The sequence below is a fragment of the Malaclemys terrapin genome, chromosome 7 (assembly GCF_027887155.1).
Source record: "Malaclemys terrapin pileata isolate rMalTer1 chromosome 7, rMalTer1.hap1, whole genome shotgun sequence".
In the NCBI taxonomy this organism is placed as follows: domain Eukaryota; kingdom Metazoa; phylum Chordata; order Testudines; family Emydidae; genus Malaclemys; species Malaclemys terrapin.
Window position 1 is genome coordinate 33,342,098 of NC_071511.1, and position 20,961 is coordinate 33,363,058.

The window sequence follows — 20,961 nt, forward strand, 5'->3', positions numbered from 1 at the left end:
AGACCTAGACAATACTCAGAGGTGAACTGGATGGGACTAATGCATAATCCCATGGCTGAGGACTCTGGAGACCTGAGTTCAATTGCCAATTCAGCTACAAATTTTTCCTGTTACTGAGTCCCTACTCCTGCCCCTTGTCTTGTCTATTTAGACTGTAATCTTTGTGATAGCTATATGTATTTACAGTGCATACCACAATGGGACCCCCACTGTCCTTTGAAGTTCCAGGCACTACTATAATAGTGGCTTAAGTATTCGGTCTTGCACTGTTTCATTCCATAAAATCACTCCCACAAGCTTAGACCAGTGCACCATGCATGGTTCTGGTTTACACAAGACACAAATATACTCTCATCTGTTACAAGTGTTTATTTTGCTGGAAAAAGAGAGGTGGTCAAACGATGCTAAACTTCAGAGAGAAGGAGAGTTACAGGTTATATTCCAAAAATAATGGTGGGGCAGAAGAGACGACTCCAGACTGCAGGCTAGAACTAAGGGTAGTAGGCTTCGCAATACTACGTTAAGATATATTTCATAGTTAACTAAGACTGGTTATTCACCTTTAAAAACAAATATACTATTAAATAGGCAAGCTACAAACTGAACTGCAAGAGGAAGACAGTAATCCCAAGCATGTCTCCAAAAAAGAGTAAACTAGCACTGCAACTACTCTAGCTCAAAAGCTGGGCTTAAATTGGATAAAGAGCAGCAAAGAATAATGGCTCTAGGGTCATGGGAAAATAAAAGGCCAAAAAATTATTCAAAGCAATTTCTGAAAAATAGAAAAAGGAAGTTAAGTTACTTTTCACTACACTTTGAAGAGAGACAAATGTCCATTAAGAGTAAATGCATTAGCCGTGATCAATATGCTTTGAAGCCCAGCACAGTTTGACACGTACGATATAGATTTCACGTGCAACAGGAACCCGACGTCCAGCCGCACATATCCTACCTGAAAGATAAAAAGCACAATTCATTCAAAGGCCTAAAGACAGATTTCTGCTCTCAAATACACTCAGGCCACCTTGAGTCTCCTGTACAAAGAAGAGGTGCATTTCCTAGAGAAAAAGTCAACCTATCTGTTCCTGAAAGTCACAAAAATCAACATGAGAAATCCTTAATGGTTATGGCATTAATGAGGTTCCTGTTTCCAAGCTCTGTATTAATTGGGTCCAAAACCAAAGACAGAAAATTGGGCTTCATGTTTACTTCTTGGTCTTGGCTGTGGTTTGGTCAAACAAGTTCAGGCTTTTGCTTTTACCGCAAAGAGCTGCTAGTTTATAGAATTCATTGCATTTATAGAGAAAACCATTTCATGTGTAATTATACTCCATTTATTTCCTCTGTTAGAGGTAACTGTATGGAAACTGACCTCCAAACTCTGAAAAACTCTGAAGATTATATTTGTAAGGGAATGGGTCCTTAATGACCAATGACTGAGTTTTGAAAAAAGTTACTCCAGAGCATGTGCAGGCAGCCCTCCCATACTGGAATCCATTTCAAGTTCTTTCAGTTAAAAGATTTAAGTTTCTAGTTTTTAAGACAGCCTTCCTAATCTGACCAGTACAGCACATCTCTGAGTCCACAGGCAGATCTAGTGGTTCTGCTGATGCTCATCATTTTGCCAAGCAGCAAAACAAAATTAACTAAAACCGATTCTGTTCATAGCTGCCGTTCAGAACTCCTTAGGCAGAGCTAGGAAGCCAACAACCAAGTCAGTTTCACTTTATAGCTGCTTGGCAAAGCAAACACCACAGCAGGGCCTGGAGCAGCAGAATCTTCATCCTGGCCCTTCCCTACCAACAGCCAGCTGGTGTGGGGAGAAGAGAAAACTCCTTTTTCCAGTAGTTAGAGGGCAATGGAGCACCAAGCCAACTTGACGTCTAATAGCCAGAGCCTGATACCGAAGACCTAATGTTCACATGGGGCCCAGGATGGACATCCTGATTAAAATCCCTGTGCCTGCCCCCTCTACTGGGGTGACAAGAAGAGCACAGAGGGCTTCCATCAGTACATTGACCTGGTCCTTTACAACAGGACCTACTTCTAGGTGGCAGGGAAGATTTTTTCCAAGGACAGAGAGTAGTTCTGCTTCTTAGAATGTACCTAAACAAAGTTTTATAGGAGGCATCTGCTGTGCTGTAGCTATTTGTATGAGTGGGCCAATTAAACAATCACTGTAGTTTAATACAGTTAAGTGTAGCATTCAAGTTATGGCATTAACAAAACCCTGTTCAAATATCTTCTCTGAAATGCAGTAGCATCAAGACCTCCAGCCCATTTAGAAGCTCATCTTCTTGCTGTGGATCTACGTTTCCAGAACATGGACTAAAAATAGCTCCCCAGGTTGAGGTTGTTCTTGCTCACAATTCAAAGACCGCTTGAATTAAACAAGAAGAGAGAGAATTAAGAAATCAGATAGCTCAGTCTCCAGAAGATTTTGGGTGAAGTCTTCAAAAGCACTAAAATGACATAGGAACCCAAGTCAACAGGGGTTAGGCACTTTTGAAAATTTTACCTTTTGGCCTTTAAACAATGCCCAAGAAATTTAGGTTTAAAAACCCCATTTACTTTACACAAGGTTTCTTTTAATAAAGTTTAAAGTGCCCGAGGACCCTACTTACTTGCAGAAACTGCTTCCTGAACACAGACTCTCAGCAGCTGACTTTAGGGATTAAGGGTAAAATGTTCCAAAGTGCCTAATTAATTTAGGAGCCTAAATCCCAACAGACATGGTGTCTTGTATTCAGCTTGGTGTCTTCTTGCACTGAAATGGAAACTTATTACAAGATTCATTGCAACCCTACATGAACCTAACTGCTAATGCACTTTTGAGAGAGGATGCAGAATGGCCTACTCAGTGGGGGAATCAATAGATAACTCTCCAATGCAATACAAAAGCAACCCGTGGAAATGCACTGCCTGGGCCTCTTTTGCTGTAATCAGATGGGTCATTGAAGAACAAAATGCTACTACCTGGCTAAACTCAGCTCAGAGTACAATGCTGTTATTTGAGTCAGAAACTTCTGCTCTCTCTCATTACTTTTACATTTGAACCCTGGCCACATGCAAGAGGAGCCCTGGCAGATTCCCAAGTCCTTCCCGCTAGGAGTGGTGCAATGACAAGGCGAGAACCTTCATGAGCTGAGTGAAGAATCCAACCCTGTAAAGTGAAGTCCCTCCCACGACAACAGACTGGTAGGAGAACTGGACACACCAGCTACACCTGGTGTGTAAGAGGGGGCTCAGATTTAAGCTGAGAATTCTAATCCTTCATCACCTGTCAAATCCTCTGGCCCCTCCTAGGTCACCTACTATCACTGGAGGCCATGCCACAAGCTTCCAACTGTTTAAACTGAGACAAGTTAAAGCAGTTGTGGGTGAATGCTCCTGTTCCTCAGAAGCAGGCATTATGGTAAACAGGATGCTTGTTGGCAGGAACGAACAAGACAGTGACCATTGTCCTCAATGTAAGACATTCTCCTGACTCTCAGCAACTTGCAAGCTCCAAATATTATTTTGTGAACAGTATTTGTGGTAGTTCAGACCAGTAAGACAGTGCCCCTGCCCTGAAGGCCTTAACTCCCCGACTTATCTCTGCTCCTGAAGTCCCAAGAGGAGCAGACAGGTGCCAGTAACTTCTTTCATCTTTGACTCGTTCAGCGCATGTGCCCTCCCCCTTCCTAAATTAGACTACTATAGCTCCCTCTCTATGGGGGCTCCCACAAGGCCATTGGGAAGCTTCATCTAGTACAGAAGAGACTGCTCAGATGAAACTAGACCCACGCTCCACACAATAGTTGTAAGTCATTTCACCTGGAAATTCGTGCTCACTGCAAGTTACAATGCCCTAGATATTCTGGGTCCTAAATAGCTCCCCACAACATCACGTCTCAGTACAGGGGTTTGAAGGAACATCACCGCAAAGGGGGGGGGGGGGGAAAGGGGGCGCAGAGCTCTCAACAACCCACTCATCATAAATCTGAGCTTATTCTTAGAGTATAGTGACAACTGTAATCATGCTCTGGCCTTTAACTGCAGGAATTTGAATCCCCTTGACAATTAATCCCCTGGCTGTATCCCCATAATTCCATTTCTGGTCTTATTAATGTAGCTGTACAGTAGCAGCATAGGTAATATAAAACATGCTCTATTTGGGGGGAAATGTTCCAAGCCCTACATGTACACCTGTTTCAGTTATATGCACAATGCACTAGATTCTCTGGTGACAGATACCTCAGAAAAACATGCGTTATTTCTGGACTTGACTCAGTTTACATTTCATTCTTACATCCTGGCTTTGGAAAATGTCTACTTCCAAGTAAAAGGCCTGATGTATGATTGATTTAAAATCCTAACAAGGGTCAAAGCTTTGCCAAATGCCTGACAAGTGAAATTCAGAGTTTAATAGGTGTAAGGCACTTTTTGCTAGCATCCAATGATACAGGGCCAAATGTGCCCCTGTAGCACCATGTATGTTACATACTTAGAACCTAGGAAGAGGATCCCCATGTCCTCAAACTATCAGGACAAAAAACGATGAACTAGACCGGAAAGTGCTCTCACCTCCGACTCAAAACGCAGAGTACCGCGCCCTGTCCGCATACGACTCCCGCCCGAACCGCTGAACATCGTAGAGGGAGGCCCGAGCGACCGACGAGACTGGAGACAGCTGACAACGTTCATAACCGTACGCCTCTCCGACGGTGGTGGCCGCGGTTGCCGTGCGACGCAGGGGGCTTCTATCCCGGGTGTAATAGGTGGAGGATGCGGCTGCTGCAGCGGCAGTTGCAGCTGCAGCTACTGCTGCTGCTGCTGCTCCCGGGGTTGGCAGCAGCGCTCTATCATAAGGGTCTAGGGTAGTAGTGAGGCGATTGGCCATGGCTGTGGTGGCGGCCATGGCTGTGGTGGCGGCCATGGCTGTGGTTTGTACTTGGGAGTATTGCGCATACTGCGAATACTGGGCCATTGTTTGCTCTGCATAGGCGTCGTATGCAGATGCCGTAGCATAGGGCCTCACGCGATATCTTTTGTAGTAGTCGACCATTGCTCCATACCCATCATCGTAATACATGGTCTCCCCATAGCCCGCGGGGTAGGGAGTGCGCACCGCTCCGTACTGCTCATTATAGGTTTCGGTAAAGTCAGGCACTTGCCCCGTGCGATCTACCGGACACTCTTTAGACCAGTGCCCTTCTTTCCCGCACCGATAGCAGCCACTCTTGTCTCCCATCCCGGGCGCGGTCCTGAGCCGACTGGTGGACAACTGCACGTGCATCCGCTTGCCTTTAAGAAACAGACGCAAGAATGGTTGCTATAATAAACTGATGCCACATGGAAAACCACAAGATTTGTAACAAAACAAAGCATATTAAATCTTGATTTAAAATGTATCAAGACAAGCTGATCGATTCACCCCCTCACTACATCTAACCAGACAGCTACAATTATTGAGCATTCTGCCCATAAGTCAAACCAACAATTTTACCCGTCAGCTTTTACGGGATACTGGCTCCTCACTGTCTACTAAGATTTACCCCCGTGAAGCGATGCAGAGCCCCAAGAACAGACAGAACTCCGAAGAACTCCAGTGATTGTATCTGTCTTGGAATGGTTATTGATGGAACTCCGGAAGGAAACACATCCTGACAAATCCCAAGATGACTTTTCAGAAGATATCCAAATAATGATTGTCAGAGCAGACCAGGCACAACACAGCATGAACTACCATACTTAGCAAGAGGGTTCAAGAAAGTTACATACATTGGTAGCACAAGTACAATTCAAAATGGTCTAGACTCTCTGGCCATTTCCAGGCCTGGTGAAGGCTGGGCATTACCAGATACGTACAATAAGCTCACACCACAGCAATCTTATGGCAGGCGATTTGCAGAGCAGCTAAACAAAAAGGAGCCACGTGCCCACCATCCAGGCCACAGGGGAGACCAGGAGAAGTTAACTGGCAGAAAGGGCATGGGGATGGCTCCTACCAATGTCCAAAGAGATCTTTAACCCCCTTTTTAAAACACAAAGCCCGCAGCACCTGATGGGAAAAAGTAGCAGGATGGATATAGCAGTCATGGGCTCTGTGGACAAAGCATTGTAGAACTATTGCGTGTGCTTGTGGTTTTCCATTGCTTATGGTCAGTTTTGTGGAAAAACATTTTCCTCTGACACTGAAGTCAGTGGGAGCTGCTCTGAATGTCAGGCCACTTATTTAGATGCCTTTACAGCAATCTTGATATGCAAGTTTAGACTGTCAAGTTTGAAAGCACTAACTAAACTGTGTAAGGCAATCTTTCCATGCAAGTTAGCTATAAGCCTCTGGATAATTAACAGTTTTGTAATAGCAATTTGCTCTTCCACCTCAAATGAAAAAGCTACACACGAAATTTCTCACACTGCAAACACTTTGGCTGCATGTTTAGTCTGCAAACCTAACCTAGAACTAACTTGCCGTTCTGTTTTCAATATCAGTGAGTCCTGCGGAACTCAGTGCTAGATTTTTCTTTGGCAGTTTTCTTTGCCAAGATGTCTCAGCTGATTGCATACAAGTGAGCTTCTCCTTGCAGAGGAGGCAATCTATTCTATTTAGATTCTTATACCATGCACCTTAGCACAGCAAGAATGCTGTAGTTGCATGCTAGATGTAGATGATGTACTACAAAGAAAGTGGATTTGCCAGTTAGCCCAAAGCAAAGGAGCATTTCAGACCAGAAACTGTCTACTTGTCACTCAAAGTTTTGACTGTAGGACAAGAGACTGAATATAGACACTACAAAGGAGTTCTTGGTGTGAAACAGCCAATACTTCAAGGAGCATAATGTAGGGATCCTTGTGGTTTTGGTATTAAGGTCAGATTTAAGTATAGCACTTTTGCCAGCTAATCTGAAAAATATTTAATTGTTTGAATTACTGAGTTACTTGCTACTTTCAGTGTATTAAAGCTATTTATTGATCACCATTCTTGTGCTTTGCAATGTACAAAAGCAGAGGTGAGAAGGTCCCTCCAACCAGGTGACACTGAAGGAGCTTCTGCACTTGAAGCTGGAAAAGAAAAAAGCATTGTAACCACAACATGCGACCTCTATCTCCGACATGCATCCGGCCCTCAGCAGCATTCAGAGAGTCAAAACCCAGATTATATTCTACATCAAGAGCCACCATTTCAGTTAGATGTTACAGAACATAAATCACAACAGAATCCAGTAATCCTTTAGCCAGAAGTCCATAAACAGTCCCAGTTTAACTGCACAAGCTTATGGGTGATCTCTTGCCAGTTTGACTTACCTTAAGTTACAGAGATATAGCCAGTGTTTTCGGTAGCAAAGCAACTTACCACTATGGCACTTACCTGACAGAGAAGGACACCATTGCATTCACCTTCAACGGTGCTTCACATCAAGTGTTTGAGACTGATACTAAACAGGTAGGAAAGTGCTGTAGGCTCAGGGCTGGAAAACCAGTTATACGATACTTGACCATAGCAACCTACCGAATAAAGCCAATCCTCTGCAGTGAGAGTTGAGCAGCCCTTTTTATATTCCATTTTATCATGAGGGACGGACTAGATTAATCCAAAGGCCCTTTCCATGCTACTCCAATGTAGATCAGATAGACTTGTCACATAGAATCCTTAAAAGAGTGTATATTCTCCACAGCAGTCTGCCAAGACATCACATGGCCAGAAATACCTCTGCACAGTTCCAGTTAAAAATAGCTATTCTTAGACAGCTATCAGGAGCTTGAGGCCACTATTTGGGTGTACATTTGACTGAAATGAGCATGACCTCTTGTTCTCAAGCATTTATTTGAACAATTCCCATCTGGGCCTTCTGCCTCAAACATCACTTCTGTGAAAGGGACATGGTCCGCCAGGATGCATATTTGTGAAGATGGTCTGGGTGCAACATGGCCAACTTCCCCATGTTATAGATCAAGTGTATCATTTTCAAAAGTGCCCATGTCACTTTTGAAAATAGGTCTTAAGAGGTTAAGTGACACTTGTTTTTGAAAATATTACCCCTAATGGTGCTTGTGTTTTCAGAAGCAAGTAATAAAGTCCCTCTCAGAAAAAAAACACAAGTCACTTCATTTTTTATATATTCTAGATTTCACACACACACACACACACTATGGTGTAGTGTACCATACTGGCAGCCCTGAAAGCTGAAGTAACTTATCTATAAAATAGGTCTGGCACTACCGGTGCCCACACAATGTGCCAGCATCCCCACCCAGCCAAAATGTCTTAATCCTGACCTGGAGGGCCACTTTGAAGGGGGGGGGGGAGGGGGTTCATCCTCCATGGCCAGATCAATCTTTGGACTTTCAGGGTTTATGAAAGGTGAACACCTGTTCAACAGGAACTGGGCTGGGACCCACCAGCTTATTTAATGGGAATTATGGAAGTGCTATGAGTAGGCTTGGAGGAATTTAATTTTTAATCAGAAAACCTCTATTTCACTGTACATACACTAACCAGTGGAAAAAATATTTCCATCTATAATTAAAATTTACAGATAGGCAACATAAGGAAAATATGTTTTCCCCTATAATGCAGTAAGATTTTTTGGCTCCCGAGGACAGCATTATATCGGGGTAGAGGTGTAACTATTGTCTGACCCTCCCTCCCCTAATTTCACACAACTGTGAACCTTTAAAGCATTTTTTTAGATTTTTTGTTAATTTAAAATAATACTAGCCACCAAAATATTATAAAAATAAAATTCTGCCAAGCCTAGCTTTGGGGTGTTAACAGCTTTTGGTCACTGAGCCTGGGACAGAAGAATTAGTGGCAAGGTGCAAAACACCCTTTGTTTCATAGTCTGAAGAATATAATCAATGACAGAGTTCTATTTCTGCTTGTCACTAGAAAATGGAAACCAAATGTCTTAGCCACATACGGTGCAGAGAAGTTTATTAGTAGAAACACGAAACAAGCACTCATGCATTAATAGCAGCCCTGCTGCAAGCTTCAAATGGCTAATCTCCCTAAAATCCCATTAATTTCTATATAGGCCATATGGGTATATGCAATGCAGCGTTTTAGACCCAAGACAGTCAGGCCTCCAGGCACACACCCTTTCTTTTACAGGGCTGCCTAAAGATACACCTGGCTGCTGCTTCTAAGAGAAGACAAATATTCTGTTCTAAACAGAAGAGCAGCTGTTTCTTTACTAAAGATTATGTCTACAAACCCTTAACAGGTTAACTTTTGGGATGAGGTGTTGAGAGATGCAGCATCACTTTCAATGGTTGTACCAGACATGCCCGTTAGCTGAGGTAGAGAGTCACAGCCTAACTCCCAAGACTAGATAGGGCGTACCCATTGTAGGACCCAAAGATCTGTGCACAGGTGTAACATGACAGTCTACAAATCCACTTGCTTTCCACATTGCACTAACAGATGGCTTTGTACTGCTGGAGCAGAGACAGCTCATGCAACCAAAACATTGGGAATGACAAAAATTGCACATCTGTTTTGTTGCCACTGCTCAGTGTTGATAAATGGAAAGTATTCCCTGCTATGTGCATTAATCTGAACGCTTACTGAGTTCCTAAATTAGCTGGATCAACTCTAAGAGATCTGGGCACCACTCTGGGCAAGTCAATGGAAACCAGTGTGCAGGAGCAAAGTGCTAAGGTACGTAAGGGATGGGATGGAGAATCCTGAAGATATAATGCCATTCTATAAATCATTGGGACACCTCCACCTAGAGTACTGTGTTCTATTTTGGTCACCCCAGCTCCATAAAGTATGTATGAGAAACAGATGAGGGCAAAAGACAGGTGATGAGAATTATGAGCCTGAAAAAACTCTCATATGAAGAGATTAAATGAATGGGGCCGTTTATCTTACAGACAAATGAGAGAATGTGATAGGAATACACAAAACAACAAATGGGATAGAGGCAATAGACTGGATGCTATTTACCCTCTCATCATACAAAAACATGGGGCTATTCCACAACACTGATAGTGTTTCCTTTGACCTGTTTTAAAGTTGCTCCTCTTTCCACACTGAGCACAATTCACATGTGGAACGCACTACCTCAAGGTATCACCAAGATCAAAAACTAAGCAGGATTCAAAGAGTATTGACCATTTACAGGGATAAGGATAGCCAGAACAAGAACAGTAAGTGTTATAAAAAGATGCAAGTTTTGGAAGAGATTTAAATACTTCTGCTTCAGGGCAAGAGCTAACCTCCGCTGGGGTCTAGTTATCCCATCAATGCTATTACAGGGTCCCCTGAAGCTTCTGCTGAAGCAGTTGGTATTGGCTGCTGTCAGAAACAGGATACCAAACTAGAAAGACCACATCTCTGATCCATTCTGATAATTCTCATGCTCCACAGCTCAAGAGTTCCAACAGAACAAGTCAATATCAATTCATCCCCTACCATGAACTCCCATTTTTTAGTTGATTAAGTCAATTTGTCTCAGGCTAAATTTGTAGGTAGAGTCTTCAAGATATCTTTCAGCCTCTTTACAATGCTTAAGGCAGCTAGGGAGGTTTTAAGTAGGCTTGGTAAGTCAGTCAGCTGACTGGTCAAAGAAGGTCAATTGATCCCCTATTCAGTCAAATACTGTCAAATACTCCAGCAAGATTGCTACGGCCTACCATTTCGATTGCATTATGGTGCCATTCTTTCATTTTTAGACCTTCTACTCCTGAGGGAATTCTGCACCAAAAAATTAAAAATTACACGCACAATAATTCTGCAAAAAATTTTTGTCAATAAATAAATGTAGCTCCAGCATGGCAGTGGGGAGCACAGGCCACTCACTGGCTGCACTGAGGTGGGAGATCACCCTGAAGCCCCCACCTCCCGCGATACAGGGACTCGGCAGTGAGGCTGCACCTGACCTGATACAGTGCAAGGGCTGGGCCTGCCCCAGAAACACCCTGGGGCTCTGCCCCTCTGTGCCAGGTGCACCAGATGTGGGTAGGCAGGCTCAGCCCAGCCGGATCTAAGTGTGTGTGTGTGGCGGGGGGGGGGGGGGGGGGGAAATGCGGAACCAGGTGTGGGACAATCTGGGTGCAGTGGCTCAGTGGGAGATCTGGATGCACAGGGGTTCGTTGGGGGGTTCCAGGTGCAATGGGACTCTGCAGTTGATCCAGGTGAAGGTGACTGGGGTTCAGCAGGGGGGTATGGGTGTGGGGAGATGGGGGGCTCCAAATGCCAGGGGAGTGGGGCTTGATTGGGTGGGAGTACAGGTGCAGCTGCTTGGGGATCAGTGGGGTGGAGGCCTGGGGGGCTCATCAGAGGGGTCCAGGTGTAGGGGGGTAGGGCTTGTCAGGGTGAGGATTCAATGGGCCTGCTTAATGGGGGAGCCCCAGCTGCGGCCAAGGGGATGCTGCATGCTGGTCTCCTGCTCCCACTGCGATTCCCCTCCCCCTGCCCTATTCCACTCCCCTTCCTTCCCCACTGCCTCTTCCCACACCCTCCCCTCATTTCCCACCCCATCATGGGCACTCACTGTTGCACAGAAAACAGGAAGGCTCCTAGCGCACAGAAGAGGAGCACGACTGGCACTAGGACCCAGGAGGCGGCGTTCAGCTGCAGAGTCAGGGGAGCCAGCCTCCTTCAGATGGGTAGCTCTGTCCATGCAGAAATGAGGGGGGCACCGGCTTGTAACCCCATGTACCCCCCCGCGCTGCATCTCTGTTTCAAGGGGAGCAATCCCCCCCAAAAACCTGCACCCATAGTTGTGCCCCCCCCCCCCCCCCCCAGCGCTTCCCTGTTTTCTGCAGGGAAACACAGGAATTCTGTGGGCGGGGGGTACAGGGGGACATTTTCTGGGGGTGCCCAGTCACGCAGAATCCCCCCAGGAGTAACCTTCATTTCACAGTCTTCTGAGTTAAAGTAACTCAGTTAAGTAACTTGTTTTTTTTGTAATTAGGCTAACTGGATAAGGCTAAACCTATTGGAGACTTAACGACATACTCTTGTTTGTTCCTGTTCTAATAAATTGGTGGTTTAAAAACATTTTATTTTTATGGACCAGTCTAATGTCTAACACTGGTCTTAACCTTATAAAGATCAGGAATGCAAGTCTGATCTTCTTTGGTTTTGCAGGACTACTGGGAGATCTCAAAGCTCTAACAATTTAAAGGAGAAATTAATAAAGGCTTCCTTATTCAAAAGGTTGACTGATAACTGAAGTTCATTAGGAGTTAACAGAGAAAGACAAAGTTATTGTCTAACTAAAAATACCTTCTCCTTTTGATACCTCAGCTTTCACTCTTCACTTTTGTGAGGTCATCACTGTCTCATGATTAGAGAACTAGACTCACACCATAAACAAAACCCACATTTCTGGTGTAGAAAAAAAACCCAGAGTTTTAATTTAACAAATCTGTTCAGACCAACTTTATGCATCATAAAAAAAGCAGACAAGCCCATTTCCACCCTCCACCCCTCCTTGCAGGTCATCTTGAACATCTTTTGGAAGGAAAGATCTCTTGTTTAACATCTTTTAATAATTGCACAAAGCTTTAAATACTCCTAAAGATGAGGGACCAACATGTCTGATCTCGTGCAAGCTCCTGCCACATTTCTGCCATGCCCCACAATCTCAACCCTGCTATTCAAGTCCTGGGCTTCCGCAAACACACAGTTCTGCCCATGAAACTCAATCATGACCTACAGTGCCCCTTGCTATTCCAGACTTGGTCTCCCCACAGCTATGTCAACACCCTTCAATCTCCTGTAACACTTTTTCAACCATAACTGCAGCCAGAGGACTATTAAATGTATGACAAACAGTTCTCCAGAGGAGCAGCACTGCATTACCTAGTTCATTAACCAGACATGTACTTAACTGAAAGTATTTCTCAAATCCAATGAAAGCACTTTTCTAACTTGAACAAAACCCATGGTTTATCCAATTCCTAAACAACTCCCCAAGAACTCTGCACTTCTTGTTGTGTTAAACATCTACACTGAAAAACTCATCCAGACAACATGATCAGTCTGAACGCCACCCAGGTATCCATTATTCATTCAGCACAATTAGGACCCCATGACCAACAGATTCCCACCTGACCTGCTCTTCTGGACAGAACCTGGCGCTACCTAGTCCTAGCGAAGGCTGCACTTGCCCTGGTTCATGTTTCACCTTGGAACTCTGTGTTGTCTAGGCCCCTGATGGCCTCCACCGCATCCTCAGCCCGCTCCATGTGCACAAAGGCATAGTCCTTCACTATGTCGCACTCGATTACCGGGCCATACTCTTCAAACTTGGCTCGCAGCTCCAGGTTAGTGCAGGTGGTGCTGATGTTGCCCACATGCAGCTTGGTGGAGGCCTTGCTCTTGTTCTTGCTGGCTTCCACGTTGATGCAGACACCATGCAGCTTGTGGTGATGCAGGTTACGGATGGCATCTTCGGCCGCTGTCTTGTCTTCGATGTGCACAAAGCCATAGTTTTTGATGATGTCACATTCCAGCACCTTCCCGTACTGCTCAAAGAGCGATCGGATCTCTTGCTCCGTTGCCTCCCGGGGCAGATTCCCAATGAAGAGTTTCACCATCTTGGCAGAGCCTGGCAGCGGAAGAGGAAAGTGGTTTAAGGAGAAGCACTCATCCAAGTGCAATGCTCTTTTACATCTCTGTATTTATATGACCCTCTTCACCACAGTATTGCCCCCATTTTATAGATGCAGGAGCCTAGGCACAGGGTAGATTAAATGACTTGCCCAGGGTCACGCAGGGAGTATAGCTGATCTGGGAATTGAACCCAGGTCTCCGGAGTTCCAATCCAGTATCCCATCCACTAGACCAGGGGTAGGCAACCTATAGTAGGTGTGACAAAGGCAGCACGCGAGCTGATTTTCAGTGGCACTCACTGCCTGGGTCCTGGCCACCAGTCCAGGGGGGGCCCTGCATTTTAATTTAATTCTAAATGAAATTTCTTAAACATTTTTAAAACCTTATTTACTTTACATACAACAATAGTTTAGTTATATATTACAGACTTACAGAAAGAAACCTTCAAAAAACATTAAAATGTATTACTGGCACGCAAAACCTTAAACTAGAGTGAATAAATGAAGACTCAGTACACCACTTCTGAAAGGTTGCTGACCCCCCTGCATTAGACTATCCTTCCTATATAAGCTGTACTAATACTCTTCAGTGATAGACTACGTGGATAGGACCCTATTTACATGAAAGCTAAGTACAATCAGGAGAGATGACCCATGTCCCATTAAAATTGTTCTTGACAATAAAGTAGGGAATTTGGTACCAGTGACTTCGAATGGGGTTCTAGGCACTTTGCTGTTGGAGATGCACCTTTTGTACGGAAGAACTAAGGCCTGGACCAGCATAATTCACTAAGATCCTATGAAAAAAGTAACAGAGGGTCCTGTGGCACCTTTAAGACTAACAGAAGTATTGGGAGCATAAGCTTTCGTGGGTAAGAACCTCACTTCTTCAGATGCAAGTAACGGAAATCTCCAGAGGCAGGTATAAATCAGTATGGAGATAACGAGGTTAGTTCAATCAGGGAGGGTGAGGTGCTCTGCTAGCAGTTGAGCTGTGAACACCAAGGGAGGAGAAACTGCTTCTGTAGTTGGATAGCCATTCACCGTCTTTGTTTAATCCTGATCTGATGGTGTCAAATTTGCAAATGAACTGGAGCTCAGCAGTTTCTCTTTGGAGTCTGGTCCTGAAGTTTTTTTGCTGTAAGATGGCTACCTTTACATCTGCTATTGTGTGGCCAGGGAGGTTGGAGTGTTCTCCTACAGGTTTTTGTATATTGCCATTCCTGATATCTGACTTGTGTCCATTTATCCTCTTGCGTAGCGACTGTCCAGCATCTGCAGATGCTATGTACATTGGCCAAACTGGACAGTCGCTACGCAAGAGGATAAATGGACACAAGTCAGATGTCAGGAATGGCAATATACAAAAACCTGTAGGAGAACACTCCAACCTCCCTGGCCACACAATAGCAGATGTAAAGGTAGCCATCTTACAGCAAAAAAACTTCAGCACCAGACTCCAAAGAGAAACTGCTGAGCTCCAGTTCATTTGCAAATTTGACACCATCAGATCAGGATTAAACAAAGACTGTGAATGGCTATCCAACTACAGAAGCAGTTTCGCCTCCCTTGGTGTTCACAGCTCAACTGCTAGCAGAGCACCTCACCCTCCCTGATTGAACTAACCTCGTTATCTCCATACTGATTTATACCTGCCTCTGGAGATTTCCATTACTTGCATCTGAAGAAGTGAGGTTCTTATCCACGAAAGCTTATGCTCCCAATACTTCTGTTAGTCTTAAAGGTGCCATAGGACCCTCTGTTACTTTTTACAGATTCAGACTAACACGGTTACCCCTCTGATACTTAAGATCCTATGGTACATTTTGTATAAACAAAGATGGTAACTGCAGTCTCCGGGTCAAATCCTAACTCAGATAATTGCACTCTGCTTCCTAAATCCTCTCCTTGCACATTCAATAAACTTTTGTTGTTTGCTAAAGGGCTGAGCATAGTTTGGACATAATGCCTCTATTGCAAGGACCTTACAATTTTATCCACATTGAACAGGAGTGAAAGGATGGTATGGGCTTCCTGCACTACTCTGGTGATTTAGCTACTGGGGAGAAGGTACAATATTCTGATTTTGGAGATGCTCAAAGGGGACAGATGAGTTAAGAGGAGTGTGCACATGCAAACACCCTTGTCTCAGAGCTACAGCATCTTACATGCATTTTAAAAACAACACCTGCTCTGCCATCAACACTTTAATCCACTTCCTTCCTTCCGCATCCCCAGACCCTGAGCTACCTGATCATCTGCATCCATGCCACCTCCACCCCTATCCCACACCCCCCTCTTTCCCTGTATCCTCTATACATAAAGCCAGGGACGTCAGCACCTCTCCTGCCCTGACCCCCCATGTACAGCACAGTCCAAAGCCTTCATTGCTACCCCATATATTCCCGTTTCCCATATACACACTATCAATGGCCCTCATTTTCCCCAACTGCCCTCCAACTCCCACCTCTGTAACCTCCCTTGCACAGGCAGCTCAAAGGCCTCACGGCATCCATTCCCCATCCCGTTTCTCCCCATTACACACCCAAAGCCCCCACTGGGACCTCTCCCGCCCCATACCCCCCCTACTCACACAGCCCACCTCAGTATTCCCCACTGCCAAGCCTCTCATACTGAGCCCTACCCTAGAGCACCACGTCCAAATAGTGCCCCTTGCTCTATAACCCTCCACATCCAATCTGGGCCCTGCCCACTGGTCCCCATCCCCCCACGCACAAAGCAGCAGGGTCTGGGTAAGCCCCCAACCCACCGACACGGCCTGGGCCGCCCCCACATCCCCCTTCCCTCGTGTGCCCACATAGCAGTGCCCCAGCACGGCAACACGCCGGCCCCAACGACCAAGACCAACCTCGCCAGCGACCGCGCCTCCTCTCCCCGCGAACCACACAAAATGTCGGCTACAGCAGCGCGAGGCCCAGTCCCACCCACTCACCCACCCCGCCGCTTTCTCATTGGCCATCCGAGTGCACAGCGCACCTACTGGGCAGCAATGCGTGTCAATCAAGTGGAGAGCCAAGCAGAGCCCAAGAATCTGGAATAGGGCTTCCGGGTGGGGGGAGGAGATTCACCAATCGCGATCCAACGTTCCCAGGGTGAACCCGTCCCCCACTTCGCCACAGCCAATCACACCGCTGGAGAGGTGGATTGCACCATTGTTTTTAGGGAAGGGGGATACATTATAACATTGTTCCATTGTGCCTCTGCGTGGACGGGGCGGAATGTAGCGCTGTTCTGCACTGGGGCGGGGGGTAGCTGTTAGGATGGAATGTCCTATTTGTGGATCTGCATGGTGGGGAGCGATGATAATGAATGGTCCATTGCGGCTCTCCTGGAGGAGCAGTGATAATGGATTGTTCCATTGTGCTTCTCCACGAGGGAGCAGTGATCGTGGATTGTTCCATTGTGCCAGTACGAGAGGGGGTATTGATTATTCCAATGCCGCTCTTTATAGGCGGAGCAGTGATAATTAATTGTTCCATTGTGCCTCGCCATGGGGGAAGAGAATGGATGGTTGTTCCATTGCGGCTCTGGATGGCGGGTGTGTGTGTGTGCAGAAGTCCATTGGGCTGGAACCAAAAGACGGGGTCAAACTAGCCGCTTCCCCTCCCCTGTCCTGTTCTACAGTTCCAATGCTGGGGGGGGGGGGAAGGCGCAGCACACACAGGGCTCTCCCACCCCTCCTCCCTCCCTCCCCGCCGGTCGCCCCCAGCTGCAGGGAGGTGTCAAGGTGGGGAGAGGTCGATTCTTATTGGCAAAGGTGGATTGACCCCCCTCCCTCCCAAATTCCATCCTAATACTGGAATTCCCCCCGCCCCCCACAGTAGGAAAGATGCTGGGGGTGCAGATGGAAGACCAGTTACTGCCGCACTTCCACATGCCCGGCTGACAAGGAGTGAAGATTCATAAAGGTTTTTGACAGGTTTCAGGGTAGCAGCTGTGTTAGTCTGTATCCGCAAAAAGAACAGGAGTACTTGTGGCACCTTAGAGACTAACCAATTTATTAGAGCATAAACTTTCCTGGGCTACAGGCCATTAGCTTTTGCTCAAATAAATTTGTTAGTCTCTAAGGTGCCACAAGTACTTCTGTTCATAAAGCTTTTTGAATCTCAGCCTCTGTTGCTACTACATAATTGACCGACCCCCATGTCTGACCCTCCATCATCTCCCGCAACTATGAATATTTAAATGGATAAAAACAGAAAAAAATGCTTAAAATAAACATCGATATTATCCCCAAAAATTATTTAAAAAAACAACACCCCCGTGCCAAACCTACTTGTAAATGGCCAGTGGTGGCCACATATGACCCGGTGGTTGGAAGCTGAGCACGCTCCAGCTAGCAACAGGCCACTATGCCATTATTGTCGTCAGTTATTTGTGTAGCAACAGTTCTGGGAGCCAGTTGCACTTGCACTGTGACACCACGTGGCTGCATGTGTGATACTCCTGCATTAACTGCACCCGCCATGCCCATCAGCTCCCAAGGAAGTTGTGTGAACAGACATGCTCTAGTCCCCATTCCTGCTGGGAAACAAAGCCTCTTGGTCTCTACATAGACTCTTTTATTTCAGAGTTTCTGTCAAAAATTGGAACAGATGCCACTGCAAACACATGAATAATGTTTCCCACAAGCACAGAAAGATCACCAGGATGCGCTCAGGGGATGTTCCAGCCAGGGGGTGCGAGGAGCGAAGTCACGGGTCCAAATGCAGCAGCGACATCTTGTTTCCAGGCCTCCCGCTGCAGGAAGCAGGCCCCGCCACCATCCAGTTCTGCAATCCTGCCCACCCCTCGAGTTCCAAACTGCCTGGCCCCCAGGCCCCCAGAAGAGGGAGGAGACTTGGCTCATTTCACAGTCATAGGGGCAAGGGAGCCACAGTGCCCTACCCTGGCAGGGGTAGGGTTTCTCCTTAGACAGGGAAGACCAGGGGAGGCAGAGAGCAACCACTCATAGCAGGAAGGCACAAATCATTTCCGGGCCACAGACTGGGAAATAAAGGCAAAGGAAACCAGCCAGGGCTTGGGAGGGGTGGGTGGAAAAAGAGACCAGATTGGGCACTGCTGGGGAGGGGGGAATCCTATGAATGACTGGAGACCCAGTGGGTTTAGAACATTGGGAAAGTCAAAACGGCAGCCACCTACTGAACAGGGGTTGGATTTTTAGCTCAACTGTTTAACAGGCCAGAGGAGACAATTCTGAGCATCCAGCCTGCCCTCTGCCTGCCCTGGGTAACCCTGGCTAGAGGATCCCGCCCAGTGATTCTGCTAGCCAAGTGTGGTTGCTTGGTGAGAGACACCCTGTCTCAGTTCAAAAGCCCCACACAGCAGGGAGATTTCCAGAGACACCAGGAGCCCAGCCCCCTCGACCGTCAATGAGGCTCAGGGCTCCCCCTTTGTCAGTTCTCCAGCGGTTAGGTGCTGGATTGCCAGAAGCACTGAGTCCCCCCCGCTCTGAAGTCCATTGTTTGGGGGAGTTCAGCCCCTCTGGGAATCCCATGCCCACCTTGGACAGCAAAGCCCTCAGTGTGAGAAGGGCAGTGAGAGAACTGCCCGCCACAGCTGTCTGCATCCTCAGGCAGGGAATCCCTGGTACTGCTGCTGTTTGCAAGCAAAAATAACCACACTCCAAAGACAGAGCCCCAGCCCTGGGAACCTGATCCCATCCCCATCCTGTCCAGCTTCCCTGCGAGGGTGTGGCTGCCTGCAAAGCAGGGGGCACAGGTGTGGGGGCCTCACTGAGGTACGGATACACCAGGGACCCTGCCACAGGATCTGTTAATGTAGAGCAGTTGTAGGAAAGGGGTGGGGGAAGATGTACCACCCCACACTAGGGCAGCTCCGGGAGACGGGGGCAGCAAGGAGAGAAGGTTCATGGATCAGAGAGACGGGAGGGAGTAAAGCAAGTCAAACATGCCCCCACTTATGCATCAGCACAAATGCCCCTCCCCCACCATGCCTGTGTCCTGGCAACCTAAATACCCTTCCCCCACAGCCTGACAACCCTAATGCTGCTCCTCTCCTGTGCAGAAGGTCACAGGGAGGTTTTCCCCAGCTTGGCTTCATGGCTGATGCATTCCAGCAACTCCAGTATTCCCTAGTGAATGGGGGAGTCAGCAGCGGCTCCCAGGGTGGGAGGGTTGGTTCAAACTGTCACATTAGCACAGCTACCAATCTAAAATGCAGCATCCCCACCTCGGACCCAGAGTTCCACTCCCTGCTCCGATCCGTCTGGAGCCCAGAGCCTGCCCCCCCGTGCAGAGCCCCTTGTCCCATCCCATGTCCTTCCATCAGTTCCATGGATTAAATAGCCGGGCAGTGCCCCTCCAGCAGCCCTCCAGTAGTGAGCCCCCCAGACCCTATTGCTTCTTCTTGAAGAAGCTGAATCTCTTTTCTCGGTCCTTCTCCTTGCCGTCCTTGCTGCGCAGGGCCACGGAGACCTCAGCAGTGCTGTTGGGGGACACGGGTGGCATGCTCATGGCCCGCGTCATGCCCTTGCCAGTGAGTGAGGGCGGGTCCTCCGTGTCCTGCTGGGGCGTTGGGGTGCAGGCCACCGAGGCATTGATCACCCGCATCCAGGTGCTCATCTCAGCCTGGGGGAAAGAGAAGGAGCTGTCAGCCGCGGGTTGGGGCAGGGAACTGGAGCACAAAGAGGGCAGGGCACTGGCTCTGGGAGAGGCGGGGCACCAGGGGGGGTTGTCAAGGCAGAGGGGTGGGACTTTGGGGCACAGACAGGGTGGATCTGGGAGTCTGGGAGGGGACAGAGTTGGGCAGAGCTCTGGGGTAGGGCCCAGGATTCAGAGCTGATGAGGCAAAGGGACTGGGAGAGGGTGGAAAACAGGAAGCATGCAACTCAGGATGGTAGGGGGCAGGGCAGAGTGGGCAGGGATATCTGGGGGAGGGCTCTAGGGCTGGAATGGGGCAAGGCAGAAGGTCCAGAACACTGGCGAGCGAGGCTGAAGGACTGGGAGAGTCCTGTAATCTGTAACCCAGGTGTTTGGCTACTGGCCCCAGGTGCATGGAGGAGGGGCTGTGGGGTTAGCCCTCTCTGCCCCCTCCAGACCTCCTCCACTAGAGAGAGAGACATTACAGCATGGCAGACTTTGATCCCCCAGCGGGTGGCGGCATGCACGTGTAATACCGACAGATCCCAGTCTTCAGCGGGCGGGATCCAACCTGGGACCTCTGGAGCTTAGTGCATGAGCCTCCACTGTATGAGCGAAAAGCCATACGGCCGTTAGCTAAGGCTGTAGCAGACTCATTAATCTCTAAGTGGTCTCGGTGCCAGCACCACACCCAGGAGGTGTGTGGGTTACACAGGCGCATAAACCTAGGAGCACTAGGAGGAGCTCAGAGGCTAGGGGTGCCCTCATGTGGACAGGGCAAGCA

General features: G+C 47.4%; 2 protein-coding genes across 7 annotated transcripts in view; both read right to left on the bottom strand.

The window, feature by feature from the left end:
• Positions 1 to 354: 354 nt before the first annotated feature.
• Positions 355 to 16,493, bottom strand: LOC128840600 (RNA-binding protein 4B-like). Of its 4 annotated transcripts, none has more exons than XM_054034803.1 (4): positions 16,424 to 16,493; positions 13,128 to 13,550; positions 4,567 to 5,286; positions 863 to 952 (listed from the first exon to the last, which is right to left on the bottom strand). In XM_054034803.1, the coding sequence occupies exons 2-3, from the start codon at positions 13,537 to 13,539 to the stop codon at positions 4,574 to 4,576; spliced, it is 1,125 nt and encodes a 374-aa protein (XP_053890778.1). In that variant the 5' UTR covers positions 13,540 to 13,550; positions 16,424 to 16,493; the 3' UTR covers positions 863 to 952; positions 4,567 to 4,573. The 4 variants fall into 4 exon arrangements, with proteins under 4 accessions (XP_053890780.1, XP_053890778.1, XP_053890781.1 ...); XM_054034804.1 differs by lacking the exons at positions 863 to 952; positions 4,567 to 5,286 and adding exons at positions 5,303 to 5,645; positions 6,963 to 7,047; XM_054034805.1 differs by lacking the exon at positions 4,567 to 5,286 and having other exon boundaries at positions 355 to 952.
• A 1,627-nt stretch (positions 16,494 to 18,120) lies between these two features.
• Positions 18,121 to 20,961, bottom strand: part of SPTBN2 (spectrin beta, non-erythrocytic 2) — a 56,492-nt gene continuing 53,651 nt past the window's right edge. For all 3 annotated transcript variants that reach the window (XM_054033567.1, XM_054033569.1, XM_054033568.1), the window contains one exon: positions 18,121 to 20,165. In XM_054033567.1, the coding sequence (XP_053889542.1) occupies positions 19,932 to 20,165 (234 nt within the window). In that variant the 3' untranslated portion in view covers positions 18,121 to 19,931. The remainder of the gene's footprint in view (positions 20,166 to 20,961) is intronic.